Source organism: Ovis canadensis, chromosome 1 (assembly GCF_042477335.2).
Source record: "Ovis canadensis isolate MfBH-ARS-UI-01 breed Bighorn chromosome 1, ARS-UI_OviCan_v2, whole genome shotgun sequence".
Taxonomy (NCBI): Eukaryota; Metazoa; Chordata; class Mammalia; order Artiodactyla; family Bovidae; genus Ovis; species Ovis canadensis.
Window position 1 is genome coordinate 219,360,546 of NC_091245.1, and position 16,016 is coordinate 219,376,561.

At 39.6% G+C, this 16,016-nt stretch overlaps 1 protein-coding gene across 15 annotated transcripts in view; it reads left to right on the forward strand.

Moving 5' to 3' along the window:
- The window catches only part of TNIK (TRAF2 and NCK interacting kinase), a 402,112-nt gene that overhangs the window by 231,793 nt on the left and 154,303 nt on the right, over positions 1 to 16,016 (forward strand). For all 15 annotated transcript variants that reach the window (XM_069560230.1, XM_069560234.1, XM_069560249.1 and 12 more), the window contains exon 3: positions 2,207 to 2,263. In XM_069560230.1, coding sequence (XP_069416331.1) covers positions 2,207 to 2,263 — 57 coding nt within the window. The remainder of the gene's footprint in view (positions 1 to 2,206; positions 2,264 to 16,016) is intronic.

Consider the following 16,016-nt stretch of genomic DNA (forward strand, 5'->3'; position numbering starts at 1 on the left):
CTTGGAGAATTTTGAGCATTACTTCGCTAGCGTGTGAGAGTGCAATTGTGCGATAGTTTGAGCATTCTTTGGCATTGCCTTTCTTTGGGATTGGAATGAAACTGACCTTTTCCAGTCTTGTGGCCACTGCTGCGAGTTTTTATTAAGGACCACAAAGTAAGAGCAGGTGGGAGCCCACCAGTGGTGAGCCAGGCAGGGGTCACTTCTTAGAGGTCCCCACAAGACATACCCAAACATTCCCTTTCCCTGGCTGCATGGCACCGTTAAAAGAATTTCAGGGTGAAATTTCAGCTGTGTGATCAGCCAGACCCTCTGTCTGCAGTGCTCCTACCCTTCTTTAGTGCTATATTAGAGAAATAGTCATTGTTTAATGACCCTTACTTTAAAGACTTTCTGTTCCTGAAGAGAAGCAGCTGATCTTTGTTAAGGTCACCGTTACAGCATCATAGACTTACTGGGACCAGGAAAACCCTGGAGGTCATTCAGTGTTTATCAACAGAGGGCACTGTTGCTACTTCTCCTTTGTATGAGATTGCCCTCCAGCTCTGCAGGAAGTCAGTATTGCTGGCCCCTGGGCTCTAAATAGCACAGTACTATTGTCCTCCACTGTCACTGTGAAAACTAAATTTCCAACAAATTTTCCTGAATTTCCTTGGGGTGTTAAGAATGATACCTTTCCCCCCACCATCTCCAACCACAGAGTGCAGTTTGCAGATGGAGAAACCAGGGCCCAGATGGATAATTATAATATGCTTCTGATGAACCAGCTGGTCATGGGCAGAAGCAGGCCCCTGGAATTCTGGCCCAGGACTCTTGGAGTGGTAACTCCAACCCCCTCCCTCAGCTTATTGAAAATTGAAGTACGTCTGCAGCCATATTAGATTACTGATTTAAAGTCTTCTTACTTGTGCTTTTTCCTGAATGAGGAGGAAAGATAGGAAGCAGAATGGTGGTTGAAAGGTGAAGGAAGCACTGTTAGAATCGGGTAGACACATACACAGTGCTGGGATGTATGAGAAGAAAAGTGACAGGCAGCACCAAGCCTGTCTCCTCCAGCTTCAGGCGGACATGCCCTCGCTAACTGCTGCTGCTCATCCAGAAACATGCCACCCCGTTATGGGCTGGGCACCCGCTACTCCGGGCACTAGGGCTACAATGATGAGGCACGCACTTTCCTCCGTGAAACGTGTAACTTAAAAGAGAAGACAGCACTTAAAGACAGGGCCATAAACAACTACAGCCAGCATCTTCTCACAGCTATTCTGTGCCAGGCACCGTCAAGCACTTAGCAATTACTGTCTCATTTAATCCTCCGTGCAATGCTATGAGTTAGGTACTGTCATTATTCCCATTTTTCAGGTGAGGAAATTGAGACCTAGAAGGTGAAAGGGATTTGCCTCAGGTGAAAGGGATTTGCCTTGGAAGGTATATTATACTGCCTGATAGCTGTGGCAGGTAAAATGTATTTTAAAAGCTACATAAAGAATGCATAGAAATAATGAGACTGACCATCTTTGCTCCTGTCTGAGAGTCACATATAGACTTTATGCTTCTTATACAGATAAAGCTTCTCTTTGAGGATATCCTGCTCTCCACACCCTGTTCTCTCCAAGTGCTTGATGCTTCCTATAGTTAAAAAGCCCAGAGATACCCACTCTGGGGAAGCAGTTCCTTGGGCTCAATAGTGTCTCTTTGATCACAAATTCAGATTGATTGCTCTCTATTTTCCTTTAGGTCCCCTTTTAAGATGAAGATAAATTAGCAGTCTCAAGTGAACTCCAGCAGAGTCAGATCCATTTGAGACTGTCACAATACAAGAGATTTTAATAATCAAGAGATTTTAATAATCAGGGAAACTAGCTGCTTGCGTCTGCTCCACCCAAATATTCCATGTACACCCCTCCTCCAACTCAAGCCCCTAACACCTTGGAGAGGAGGTAGAACCTCATTATTTGACATTTTCTCTTTTATTAAACTTGACAAAAGCTGCTAAAACAAACTCAAAAGACAAAGCGATGGACATGTGTTACAAAATAAACATTAAATAGAGGTTGATCTACAAAGCATTTAAGATTTCTCTGTATGTCTGTCTCTGTCTTCCCCGTTGGCACTCTGTAACACTGATCCATATAATTGTTCATTACAGTTGAAGCCTAATGCTAATATTGCTTATCAGAACTGAATTGTTTAAAAAATTTTTTTACAGGGTCGTCATGTCAAAACGGGCCAGCTGGCAGCCATCAAGGTTATGGATGTCACAGGGGTAATGTATCTTTATCTTGCCATCTCAAAGTTGTTTTATATACTTGTCATAAGAAGTTAGTGATAGAGAAAAATCATTTTTTGGAAATAGAATCTTTTTTAGACATCTAAAATCTTTTCCACGTTTGCTTAACATTAAGAGTATTCAGCAATTAACTGAGATGACCATGGGTAAATCATTCTAATTAGATATCTACGCACTGCCTTAAGTAAGTCAGAGTGAAGAACGGTGTGTGCCAATGATTTACATAAACACGACCGAGGACATTTGCATATGAAGACAAAACAAGGATTTGAAGGTATTAAGAGAATAATACTGAGATTACACAAGAGGTGGGTCTTAACAGTTTTCCCCAAAGTCCACCTAACAGTGGAATAGGCAAGAGTTTGGATGGCTCTAAAATCCTAGTAGGATGTATAACATGAATATTTTCTTCCCCAAAATATTATGGACCAAATATTCACCATACACACAAATACTTATTATTATTGAGCAACACTGAAATAAAATTTCTGCCTAGATAATCAAAAGCAATCTAAGAAATAGACTTTATTTTAAATACAATCTTATGCTTTCAATCCCTTTTGCTAGACCTATTAAAAATATTTTAATGCCTTTTCTAGAGTACAGAGCAAATATCAGACTTGAAAGTCTCACTGGACATCAAAAGCATGTCAATGATTTTCTATTGTCCTGGGAATTTTTCTAAAGATGTCTGTCAGCAGTACATAAAAGCTAAAAGACCACAGTCTTCCATTTGTCCCAGAAGTGGATTACTTAGTGTAACGAGATGTGGAATGAATAGGTCACACAAAGATATCAAGAACTAGGATACAAATAAGAAATACACACAGTTTGTCCATAAGTCGGACTTCAAGCCATATCTTCTTTGGTCCTGTTAGTCACCTTTGATAAGTATACATTATATGCTATGCTATTAACAATGATACTAATTTTAGTAATTTTCGTTTATACTATACATTGTACTGACTTTCTTTCCTTAGTTATTCTTTAATCTGTATTCCTCTTTATGTTATATGCAGTTTTAAAATTATATGCATTTTAACAGGTGAAAAATTTTGTTTCCATATGTTTAGAACCACTTAAAGTACTCCTTTCTTTTATATGCATTATTCAAATTTTAGAGCTTGCAAACCTTCTCAAATATTCATCCCAATTAGTTTATTAATTCACCTGGCCTTTACTGAATAAGAAAAATGCATATAGATTATATTAATAAGGTTTAGTTTCTGCCACTTGCAAAAAAAAAATTAAAATTAACAGAGACTTAGGCATGATGAAAGTGTTATACCCTCACATGTAAAATGAGTTTAGAGTCGACAGCCCAGAAATGTGTAGCAGCAATGTGACAGAGTAGGAGGTGTTTTTATCTTTCTGTTCCACCATTCTGACACATAGCTTCCACACTTAAGGTAAGTTCCATGACACAAAGTGGTTGTTGGATTTCCATTGATCACATTCTTTGGTAGGCAAAAAACAGGTGGGTAGGGTGGGGAGAGAGTTGGTGGGAGAAGAGGATACAGAATATAGCCCCTTCAGTGAAATTCTTTCTACTTACATAACAACATTTCTACTTATTCTGCTTTCTTTGGCTACCTCGCTGTAAGGGAAGCTGGGAAATGGTAGTCTTTCATCCTGCCAATGTGCCCAGTTTATTTGGGTTCTATTATTAGTCAGGAGTGAAGGGAGAATGTATTTTTCATTAGCAGGGTCTGACGAAAAAATCGAGAGCAGATATTATCAGTCTCTACACAGAAACCCATTAGAAATGTGTAAACCTTTCACAAAGCTCCCAGCAAAAATCAAGCAAGAATTTATTTTGCAATTCCGCTGAAGTTGTGCTACTGTATTTTCTTTGGATTGAACAGGATCTCCACATAGTGCAGCACACTTGGCATTGAACAACTAATGGATGTGGATGGAGTCCAAGACAGTCACGCTGTAAAGCTCTGTTGTGTGGGTCTGCAGAGAACTGCAATTGAGCTCCACTGACATCTTTAATCTTGATGCACAGTTGTGCACAGAGCTGTATACTGATGCACAAAGTATGACTTGAGAGTGCTGAATATCACTTTTCTGGTTCTGTTTCTGCGATTTTAAATTGCTCAAAGAATTATTTACTATTCTTAGACCACCTTGCTTGGAAGAAAAAAGGGTACACAGCAGTTTATCCCAGAGTATGTATTTTCAGTTTAAGCTATGTTAGTTAGCCTCTCTAAACTGAGTTTCACAAGGCAACTGAACCCTACAGAAGATGATTTAGAGACAATTTCCTCAATTCTCCCCAGGATGGTGAAGAGCTGGCACCATTTCAATGCACAGGAGAGTCAATCCATCGTGTACAATGGATGCTTTATAGTATGTGGGCTTGATTCTCTTGGGGAAACCTCTGTTGAAAGGGCTGGATAGTTCCCTGTTTTAGCTACATCATTGACCATTATATAACCACTGACCCTTAACAAAGGCAAACATGGATACACATCGGGAAATGGTTTTCTTATTTCCCATGGTGTATGATCCAGCATCAAATGACTGTTGTATCACCCCTGTACACATCATAGTCAACATAAGATTTCCTTTGTGAAATTCATGTGGTATCCTCAGAAAACAATCTATTTCATTTTGCCATGTTGTCTTTTGTGTATTATGGAATGTTGTAAAAGCTCCTTACCGATTATTATAATTGTGCTCATTATAGCTGCCCTGAGATGAATTCTCAAAGGTCGCCTTTGTTAATTGTGTGCAAAGATCTACTAAAAAGTAGATCTACTATAGTAAATCTACTATAGATTATTGTAATGGAACTGATAAAACTATAAACTTGAAATCAATTTTTAAATTATTTTTATTCTATGCCATGTCCTTTTTTAAAGAAAAAAGTAACAGAAAAAAACTGAGTGTAATATTTATGTTCTTTAGTTTTAAAGCTGAGACACTTCCAAATTTCCCCATATTTGCTTCAGAATTAGGGCTTAAACTCAGTCTTTGAAGTTCTTTTGGTTTCTGAAATAATTATGAGAATTTTTGCATTTCAGTGTTTTCTGGGGATTCGTTCCCAGCTGGATTTGTGTACTTTAATTAGCTAAACAAAACTGTATCCTCTATGGCAGTGTTCCTCATAGTGGACGGCTAACATCTATGGACTTTCAGCACACTTGGGGTTCTCATCAGAAATGCAAAAATACTGGGCTTGCTGCAGAATTTCTAGGTGGAGCCTCAGAACTTGCCTTTTCTCTCTCTCTCTCTCTCTCTTTTTTTTGAAAAGCACAGAATTTTTTTATTTTTTGCTTTTTTTTCTTCTAAGTTTGTTGAGATATAATTGACATACAATACTGTTTAAGGTGTACAGCCTAACGATTAGGCTTACAAATAACAAAAAAAGATTCTACAATAAGTTTAATAAATATTCATCATCTCGTATAGATACAAACCTAGAGAAATGGAAAAAAAAATTTTCTTGTGATGAGAACTCAGGATTTACAACAGTCATATAATAGCAGTGTTAATTATATTTATCATGTTGGATGTTACAATCCTGAGACGCACAGAATTAGTTCAGTCCGGGTAGATGATTCTGTTTTAGTCAATTCACAAAGTTAGTTTGTGTAAATTCCATTTGTCGTATAACCTCTGCAATTTCAGTGGGTAAACCACTCTTCATTACTTGTGCAAACATAACTAAAATAACCAGATGACATCTTCGATGTACATTAATTGTTACTGAGGTTCCTTTACTTCTGTGTTTAGCAATATTAGGCCAAACAAGGAACCGCTTATAGAACAGCACACTTCCTTTAAAATTCTGGATGTTATCTGAAAAGATCATCTTTTACAATTCATGACTCAACTGGTAAAATCAGGGAATTCCCTGTCAGACAGAAATGTCAAATAATCAGAGGAGTAAAGACGTAAGCGTTGGAAATTTTCCGTGGTGATGTCTGCTCATCCCTGATGGTCTGGAGTGTGGCAGACTCTGCCTTTGCTAGAAACTCTTCAGGACCTTCACGCACACCGGAAGAGCACTTTTCTCAGGTAGGACCTTCATGCACACCAGGAGAGCACTTTTCTCGGGTAGGGCCTTCACACACACTGGAAGAGCACTTGTCCCGGGCAGGGCCTTCACGCACACCGGAAGAGCACTTGTACTTACTGTTTCTGGCCAAGTATGAAGAGACTATGATTCTTTGATAACCCTGCAAATAATCTCCATCTTCATTTGGATCAAAATTTCTGGTTTTACACAAAATTTCTAGTTTACCCAGTCCCTTTACAATGATACCTTGAAATCCATGTAGGACTTGATAACATAATAACTTAGTATTGTAGGCTTTCATCTTAACAATGACTGGTTATGATCATTACTCAGGACATGTTGGGTTTTAGTACCAAAGCCCCACTCAGAATGGATGAAGCTGAAAACAGAATTTATTGTTTTGTGTATATTAAAAAAAAAAAAAAGAAAAGAAAAGCTCAGCAGGGTCTAGGAAATCAGATGATTAGTTGGGAATTGTGTATCTCTCCATCTCTGGACTCTGCTTTTCCACCAGCAGCTGCAGGCTTATGTTCTAATTACCTCATCGCCCTTAGTCTCAGCAAGAGTGCAAGTCTCAGCATCAGTGGCCCTGCTCGTGTCACCTCGCCATCCCACTGCCAGTTCTGTTTCTCTTGAGCCACATCTGGTCCCCGGCGTCTCTGATGGTGAAAGATGTGCCTGCAGTGCCGGAGACTCAGGTTCTGTTCCTGGGTCAAAAAGATCCTTTGGAGAAGGAAACGGCAACCCACTCCAGTACTCTTGCCTGGAGAATCCCATGGACAGAGGAGCCTGGTGGGCTGCAGTCCATGGAGTCGCAGAGCTGGACTTAACGACTAACAGTGGAAAGGAGGCTTCCTCAAAGAAAAACCTGATAACTGTTAAGATCAAAGGATAGGAAGGATGTTGAGCAGGGAAAAACAAGATAATTATATTATTATGAGGTTATATCATTATAATCAACGTTATTTTAAACTGATTTAGTCCTTAAATAAGGTGCCTCTCAGTTACATTTTTTTTTATATTTCAGCCTGAAATAATAATAATGGTAGCTAACACTGATGGAGTCATTATTATTGATGGAGTCAGAACTCTTTAAAATATTTTCTGTATATTGATTCACTGAATGCCCTCAGTAACCACCAGACTTCATTATTAGCTTCATTGTAGAGATGAGAAAACTAGGCATATTAAGTATCTTGTTCAATGTGATATGTAAATGATGGAGTGAATATTTCAACCCAAGTATTTTAACTCTTTTAAGTCCACCCTGTTTATAACATTACCTTAGGTCTTCAGTTAATATAGGATATTTAATATTTCATTTAGTGTGATTTTTAAAATCAATTTATTCAATAAACATTTACTAAACACCTATTTTATGACAGACACTAGAAATTCAAAGATGAAAAAGTGGTTCTTTGCCTGAAGGGAGCTTACACTAATACAACATTGCCCTAAATATTTGTAAGTAAAGCTGACCCATTTTATAATAAAGTCATGAAATTATACAGTTATGTATAAAATTTAATGTGACAGTGAGGGGTAATAATTAAGTCCAGGAGGACAATCAGACAAAAATGTTTCTGTCCACAAGAAAACAGCCTGTGCAAGGCATGGTGGCTGAGAGAGTAGGCAGCATGTTCTGGAAACTGTTAGGTGTTCACACGCTTGTGTGTGTGTGTGTGTGTGTGTGTGTGTGTGTGTGTGTGTGTGTTAGTCACTCAGTCATGTCTGACTCTTTTCAACTCCATGGACTATAGCCCACCAGGATCCTCTTTCTATGGGATTCTCCAGGCAAGAATACTAGAGTTGGTTGCCATTTCCTTCTCCAGGGCATCTTCTTGACCCAGAGATATAACCTTGGTCTCCTGCTTGCAGGTGGATTCTTTACCATCTGAACCACCAGGGAAGCATTACATAGATTAGTTTTAGAATAAAAATAGTTCTGAGGAGAGAGTGATACAAGGTGGATCTGTACAGGTTAGGGCCAGGTCATGAAGGCATTGGGTGCTATGGCAAAGACATTACAAGCTTTTCACTTTTCAATTTTTCCAATAAAACCCTTAGATCAAGTAGGCTTAGGCAAAACCCCATTATATGGAAGAGATATAGGGGGGTTTTATACAAGGGGAGGGAAGCTGTCAGTCTTGGCCCCTTCATCACACCACTGCTAGAGCCAGTGTGTTTAACCAGAAGTTAAATAGCAAAGTAACATGATGGGATTTTCCTACTAGAAGGATGCAATATAACCCCTGCTTGACTGAGTTTCTATTTTTGCCTTACTTAACTGAATTCCTGTGGGTGAAGCTTTCAGCCAGTCTCCATCTCTCCTTAAAGAGTAAGGAAGTGGCCTTCTCCCAGTAGCTTCTGGTAGAGTTCTTTGCCCATAGTTAATGGACTCATTGAATGTTTGCTGAAATTGGACCAAGGAAAAAATCTTTTCTTCTTGGGTTATTTGGAAGAATTAGAGAACATACTGCTCCAGGCACTTTTGGTTCTTCCCTCCCAAAGGGGGACAGTTCAGTGGAGTGATTGGTAGCATAGAACATAATGTTGGTAACAGTAATAACAACAGCAGCCACAGTCAAGAATAAAGATTACTATCATTGATTGCTTATTATCTGCCAAGCATGGTTCTTAGTACTTAATACAACATATACTAACTCACTTAGTCCTTGAAACAATTCCCATTATAGGAACAAGCTAATATATCCATTTTACAAATGAGGAATTAATTGAAAGCATAAAAATTGTACATAGCTTGCCCAAGCTTCACAGACAGTAAATGCCAGAGTTAGAATTCAAATCCAGCCAGTCAGGGTGCACCCACCTCTCCACAGCCCTGTTATTAGAATGACAGATGGGGATGGGCATTGCAGGAGCATGGCCTTCAGATTCAGGCGGAGCTGAGTTCACACCCCCCTCCTCTCCTTACTCTCCGTGAACAAACTTTTTAACTTTTCTGAATCTCATTCTTTCTTATCTGTTAGATGTAAATACAAACATTGCAAACTTGTTTTGAGATTAAATTTATATACTATCTAGTGCCTGGTACCTAACATTTCCTCTATATAGGTCCTGGTAAGACACAATGAATGCCTGAGTGGGACATTCAATAGGAATGAAAAGAGGATGTTATACTGTACATTGAACTTCTATACTGGGATGGTAGCCTGTGCTATGAACCCCATGCCACATGTGGCCCAAGTGGGTTAGTTCATTGTCAGCATGTGTAAATAGCTTGAATCAGCCCCGTCTCCACCACCTCAAAGTCACTCGTCTTACCCTGAACAATGGGGAGCTGTCAAAATGACTTACCGTAGAGCAGAATCCAAAAGAGAAAGTGAGGCTAGATTCTAGAAGCTAAAGACTGAAATTACAATAATTTATTTATTCATTCACTAAGAATGAATGAATGTGCTCTCCTCTGGGGTGATGGTAGTGAATAAGACAGACAAGGGTGCTATCTTCTGGAATCATAAATTCCAGCGTGAGTGAAAGATAGTTAACAAACAGTTGAACAGATATGTAGAGTTCTGATTAACTTTGAGGGAGTATACAGAGAGTGTTACGGGAGAATTTAAGAAGGAAGCTCACTTATCTTGGTCGCCAGTGCATTTGTTCCCCAATAAAGTGACTATTGTTGTTCAGTTTGCTAAGTTGTGTCTGACTCTTTGCAACCTCATGGACTGCAGCGCCAGGCTTCCCTGTCCTTCACCATCTCCTGGAGCTTGCTCAAACTCATGTCCATTGAGTCAGTGATGCCATTCAACCATCTCATCGTCTGTCACCCACTTCTCCTGCCTTCAATCTTTCCCAGCATCAGAGTCTTTTCCAGTGAGTCAGCTTTTCATATCAGGTGGCCAAAGTATTGGCGCTTCAGCTTCAGCATCAGTCCTTCAATGAATATTCAGAGTTGATTTCCTTAAGCATTGACTGGTTTGATCTCCTTGCTGTCCAAGGGACCCTCAAGATTTTTCTCCAGCACCACAGTTTGAAAGCATCAATTCTGAGGGGCTCCAGACTTCTTTATGGTCCAACTCTCCTATCTGTACATGACTACTGGAAAAACCACAGTTTTGACTATACAGACCTTTGTTGGCAAAATGATGCCTCTGCTTTTTAATATGCTATCTAGGCTTGTCATAGCTTTATATATATATATTTTTTACATATTCCTTTACATTATGATTTATCACAAAATACTAAATATAGCCCCCTGTGCCATACAGTAGGATCTTATTGTTTATCCATCCTAAATATAATAGTTTGCCTCTGCTAATACCAACCTCCCAACCTTCCCCACCAGATCCTCCCTGCTTTGGCAACCACAGCTCTGCTCTCTGTCTGTGGGTCTGTTTCATAGATGATTCATTTGTGTCATAGTTTGGATTCCGCATGTAAGTTATATCACATGGTGTTTGTCTGTCTTTTTCTGACTTACTCCCCTTAGTATGATAATCCCTAGGTTCATCCATGTTGTTGGAAAAGCTGTCTTATTGATGATAGAGTTTAGCCAAATAAATGAAATATTCCTAGGGTTAGAACCTATTTTATAAATTCGTAGTTCTCTTGGGAGTCATATATCAGTGCTGGCATGGGTATGAGAAGGATGCATGCCACCATTGCCATATTTGCTTCTCTAGGGGACACCACTTCCTAGTAGACAGAGAGAGCAGGTGAGCCTAGGATGAGGTGGTTGGATGGCATCACCAACTCAATGGACATGAGTTTGAGCACACTGGGAGACAGTGAAGAACAGGGAAGCCTGCAGTGCTGCAGTCCATGAGGTTGCAATGAGTCAGACACAACTTAGCAACTGAACAACAGCAACAAAGAAGAGCAAGCAAACTGTCACTCATCTCAGTTTGTCCTAGCTTTGACACTTCATGGTTCTCTTATCCTGGGCATGTTGCTTACTCTCCATTTATTCCATGTATGTTACTGTGCTGTGTGTGTATGTGTTCAGTCATATTTGACTCTCTGTGACCCTAAGGACTGGTGCCTACCATACTCCTCTAAAATTCTATGGAATTTTCCAGACAAGAATACTGGAGTGGGTTGCCATTTCCTACTCCAGGGGACCTTCCCAACCCAGAGATCAAACCCACATCTCTTGTGTCTCCTTTATTGGAGGTGAATTCTTTGCCACTGAGCCACCTGGAATGGAGAAGGAAATGGCAATCCACTCCAGGACTATTGCCTGGAAAATCCCATGGACAGAGAAGCCTGGTAGGCTACAGTCCATGGGATCGCAAAGAGTCAGACACAACTGAGCGACTACATGTGTAAATATGGATAATATAACTTCTCTCGTAAAGTTAGTGTGAGAAGTAAATGTGGGTATTTATAAAGCATTTGAGATTAGTACATAGCACACAGTTGTTACTGTTATGACATCTCTTGCATACATTTTTCATTTTTTTCTCCATACAATCAATGATTCCTATAGTAAACCATATGCCCTACCCCATCCAGGTAACAGGCTTTGGCAGTCACTGTTTCTGCCAGGAAACCAATGCCTCCTCAGTCACATCATATTATACTTGTTCTTTTCCCCTAACTGGATAGCTCCCACATGGCCTTTAGAGCTCAGCTCACACTTGGATTTCTTGGCTGTCTCCCCTGATGCTCCTAATTAGATAAGCTACTCAAACCTCTCATGTTAATAATTTTGCACGTATCTGTATCATTATTTGATTTCCATTCGTGTTCCCCATGAGACTGTAGTAAGTTTTATTGTGGAAGAGCTTGAAAGTGTTATGTCCATTGTTGTATTAAAGTTAGCTCTCTATATTCACAGTGTTAGTTGAATCTGAGGTTGAAACCCACGGATATGGCAGGCTGGTTGCAGTGTGCCACTTTACAAAAGAGACTGGAGCATCCGTGGGTTTTGGTATCCATGGGGGTCCTAGAACCAGTTCCTTGTGGATACTGAGGGATGACTGTATTATGCTGTTATTATTACCACTAATGTTATTTAGCATTGTGCCTGGGATAGAGCAGACAGATAAATATGTGTTGAATGAATTAATTTAGTTTAGGGTTAACATATACGACAAATCCAGTTGCTGCCTGGAGAATGCCACAGCAAGGTTTCAAATTCTAGCAATGCTGCAATGAAGAGATGTGGGATTAGCTAAGTTATTGAACCACCCTGAATCTGTTTCCTAAGACCTCAAACCCCACCTTGAGATAATTTTAGAGGATCCATACATGCTTAAGTCTCAATGTTTAATATACTTTAATATGAATATTAAATAAACTGATTTTTAAACCCTTCAAACTGCATATTGTATACCAACTTTGAACACATGAGAAAATGGCAGCCTCTCAGGGGGGCATGAGGGAAGGACAGATTGGGAGTTTGGGGTTAGCAGATGCAAACCATTATGTATAGCGTGCATAAACCGCCGGGCCCTGCTGCATAGCACAGAAACTATAGCCAATATCCAGGGATAAGCCATAGTGGAACAGAATGTGAAAAAGAACGTGCACAAATGTAGAACTGAATCACTTTACATCAGAAATTAACACAACCTTGTAAATCAGCTATGAAAGTGAAAATGTTAGTTGCTCAGTCATGTCCGACTTTTTGCGACCCCATGGACTGTACCCCGCCAGGCTCCTCTGTCCATGGAATTCTCCAGGCAGAATACTGGAGTGGGTAGCCATTCTGTTTTCCAGAGGATCTTTCCGACCCAAGGATCAAACCTGGGTCTCCTGAATTACAGATAGATTCTTTACCATCTGAGCCACCAGAGAAGTTAAAATCACCTATATGTCAATAAAATAAATTTTAAAAGAAAATGGCAGCCTCTCAATTTGTACTCCAGGTTACTTCATTCATGTGCAGAATGTCATTCAATGTCAATTTTCCGCTGAAATGGCAAGTCATGCTATTTATGCAATTACATTTCTTAGGAAATGTAGATTTTCTCTATCCTTTGGAACCAAAACAAAACTGAAAATGATTAAGATATTGAAACTGATATAAGACTTGCAGTTTGTTTCACAAATTCTAAATTTGCCTTCACTAAAATAACCACTTCGTTGTCACTGATTAACTGTATAACTAGGTATTACTTAGTTAAAGTTATAAAAATAGATGTTTACTGGTTTTAAATCTTCCCTGGTGGCTCAGAGGTTAAAGCATCTACCTTCAATGCGGGAGACCCAGGTTCGATCCCTGGGTAGGGAAGATCCCTGGAGAAGGAAAAGGCAACCCACTCCAGTATTGAGGCTATATATTGGCATCCTGAATAGATTTTCTACTGGGGAAAGGGATTTCAGTGCTACAAATTATTAATTTTTTTTTTCAAAAAATCACATTAAAAGATGTCAGTAATCCCTACAAATTCTATTAGTCTATAATTCTTTAACAATGAATTGTCTTCAAATTTTGTCACATTCAGTCAACAACAAAGGTGAAAATGATGGACATGTTAACACAAATGCCTGCGTAATGCCCGCAGCCACTGTGGAGAGCAGCAGGTGAGGAGGAGCAGAGGTAGTCATAGCTAGTATCCAAGCATATAGGATACAGGAGCATTTATCAGTCTGTACACCTGGTAAAGAATCCTCCTGCCAATGCAGGAGATGCAAGAGACATGGGTTTGATCCCTGGGTGGGAAAGATCCCCTAGAGGAGGGCATGGCAACCCACTCTAGTATTCCTGCCTGGAGAATCCCATGGACAGACGAGCCTGGCAGTCTACAGTCCATGGGGTCACAAAGAGTCAAACACGACTGAAGCAACTTAGCACACATGCTCACCCCATCCTTTTTTGTAAAGTTAAAACTGACCAGTCTCTTGGATTGTTGTAAGAATTACACAGGTTTATTCCTCTTCCATGGATTGAAAGCTGTGTTATCGAGCACACTAATATTAAATGTCTCATTAATTCTAGTTTTAAATCCTGCTGTATTGTAGATTCTTAAAGTATGTTCCCCTGTGTAATAAATATGCAACTTAAAATCCCTCCTTTATCCCCTGAAATCATTCATAAGCAAATATTTAATGGGTGCTAAAAAGCTCTTTTAATTGGAGGACCAAAGGCAGTTCTTCTTCAACCCTGACTTAAGGTGCTCCTAAACTCTTCTTTCATGATTTAGCAGCAGCTTTTGTTTTATCATTGTGGGTAATCACCCTTCTATCTAGGAGTTTTCATTTTAGAATTATAAACACTGACTTTGAAGTCAGACAAATCTTGGCTTTAGATCTTAGCTCTTACTTTTAATATAGGAATGTGCTGTGTGTGCATGTTCAGCTGTGTCTGACTCTTTGTGACCCATGGACTGTAGCCCACCAGGCTCTTCTGTTCATGGGATTTCCCCTGCAAAAATACTGGAGTTGGTTGCCATTTCCTCCTGCAGGGGATCTTCCTGACCCAGGGATGGAACCTGTGTCTCCTGCATTGGCAAGTGGATTCCTTATGGTACAGAGCGTTACATCGGGTTGGCTTGGCTGTATTTTATGACTGTGGTTGTGGTCATCATATAGCCATCGGAGGTGGTTGGTGGTCAGCAAGCATCGTCTGGAATCATCCTTTTCCTTGCATTTGAAAAGCACTGTTTCTTCACCTATTTTATCATCCTCCTGATATGCTGGTTCTGGTTTTTCATATACAAGTGCTCTCTGCAAGCAATTAGAAGTCTACCCCAATACACAGAAACTTTTCAAGTCTCTGCTATATCACATTAGGTAATATCCCATTGGCCAAAGCAAGTCACGGGGCCAAGCCCAGAGATAAGCAGAGGGGATGGACTCCACCTTTTTATGTATTGTTGTTATTCAGTTGCTAAGTCTTGTTTGACTCCTAGCGAGTCAGACTGTAGCACGCCAGGCACTCCCCTCTCCTTCACTGTCTCCCAGAGTTTGCTCAAACTCATATCCATTGAGTTGGTGATGCCATCCAACCATCTCATCCTCTGTCGCCCTCTTCTCCTTCAGTCTTTCCCAGCATCAGGGTCTTTTCCAGTGAGGCAGCTCTTCACATCAGGTGGCCAAGGCATTAGAGCTTCAGCTTCAGCAAAAGTCCTTCCAATGAATGCCAAATATCACGGCCATTTTTCCTCTCAGTCTGCCACAAATACTAAGCAAAAGATTTCCTGTCATTTTAAGACAAAATAATAATTTTCTTTATGTTGATAATAGTGCTTTGCTTAAATAAGCACTTAATCATTTCCAAGACCTGAGAGGTGACTTAGATAGGTATTCTTTTTCCCATTTATAGATGAAAATAACTGACATTCATAGAGTTTAAATAGCCATATCTGAGTTTACATAATGAATCAGCTTGGACAAGATTTTTGAAATCTTCTGATTGAAATTATGGTTCTTCCTAGACTATCAGACTTGGCTGATTAAAATTACTCCCTTTTAAAATTTCTTACAATTTTGGTATCTTTCTTTCGTTTTTTAAATTATGACCCAATGGTCATTAGTTTCCCAGTAAGCTTGATCCCTTTGCTTAATTCTTAAGACATAAGAATAATCCATTTACGAAATAGAAGAAAAGCTTCTTATAGCTTTGTAATCTAATTCTATCCTCAGTTGTTTCTGTCTGTCCTTTTGAAAACCTCATAACCCATCTTCTTCAATAGGCCATGTTGTAAGAGGTCAGACTGCTTGTGAAGGGGTTAAATGAGTTCTTATGGTCATAAGAAGTGCCTCCCTTTCAGTTTCACTGCATAACGT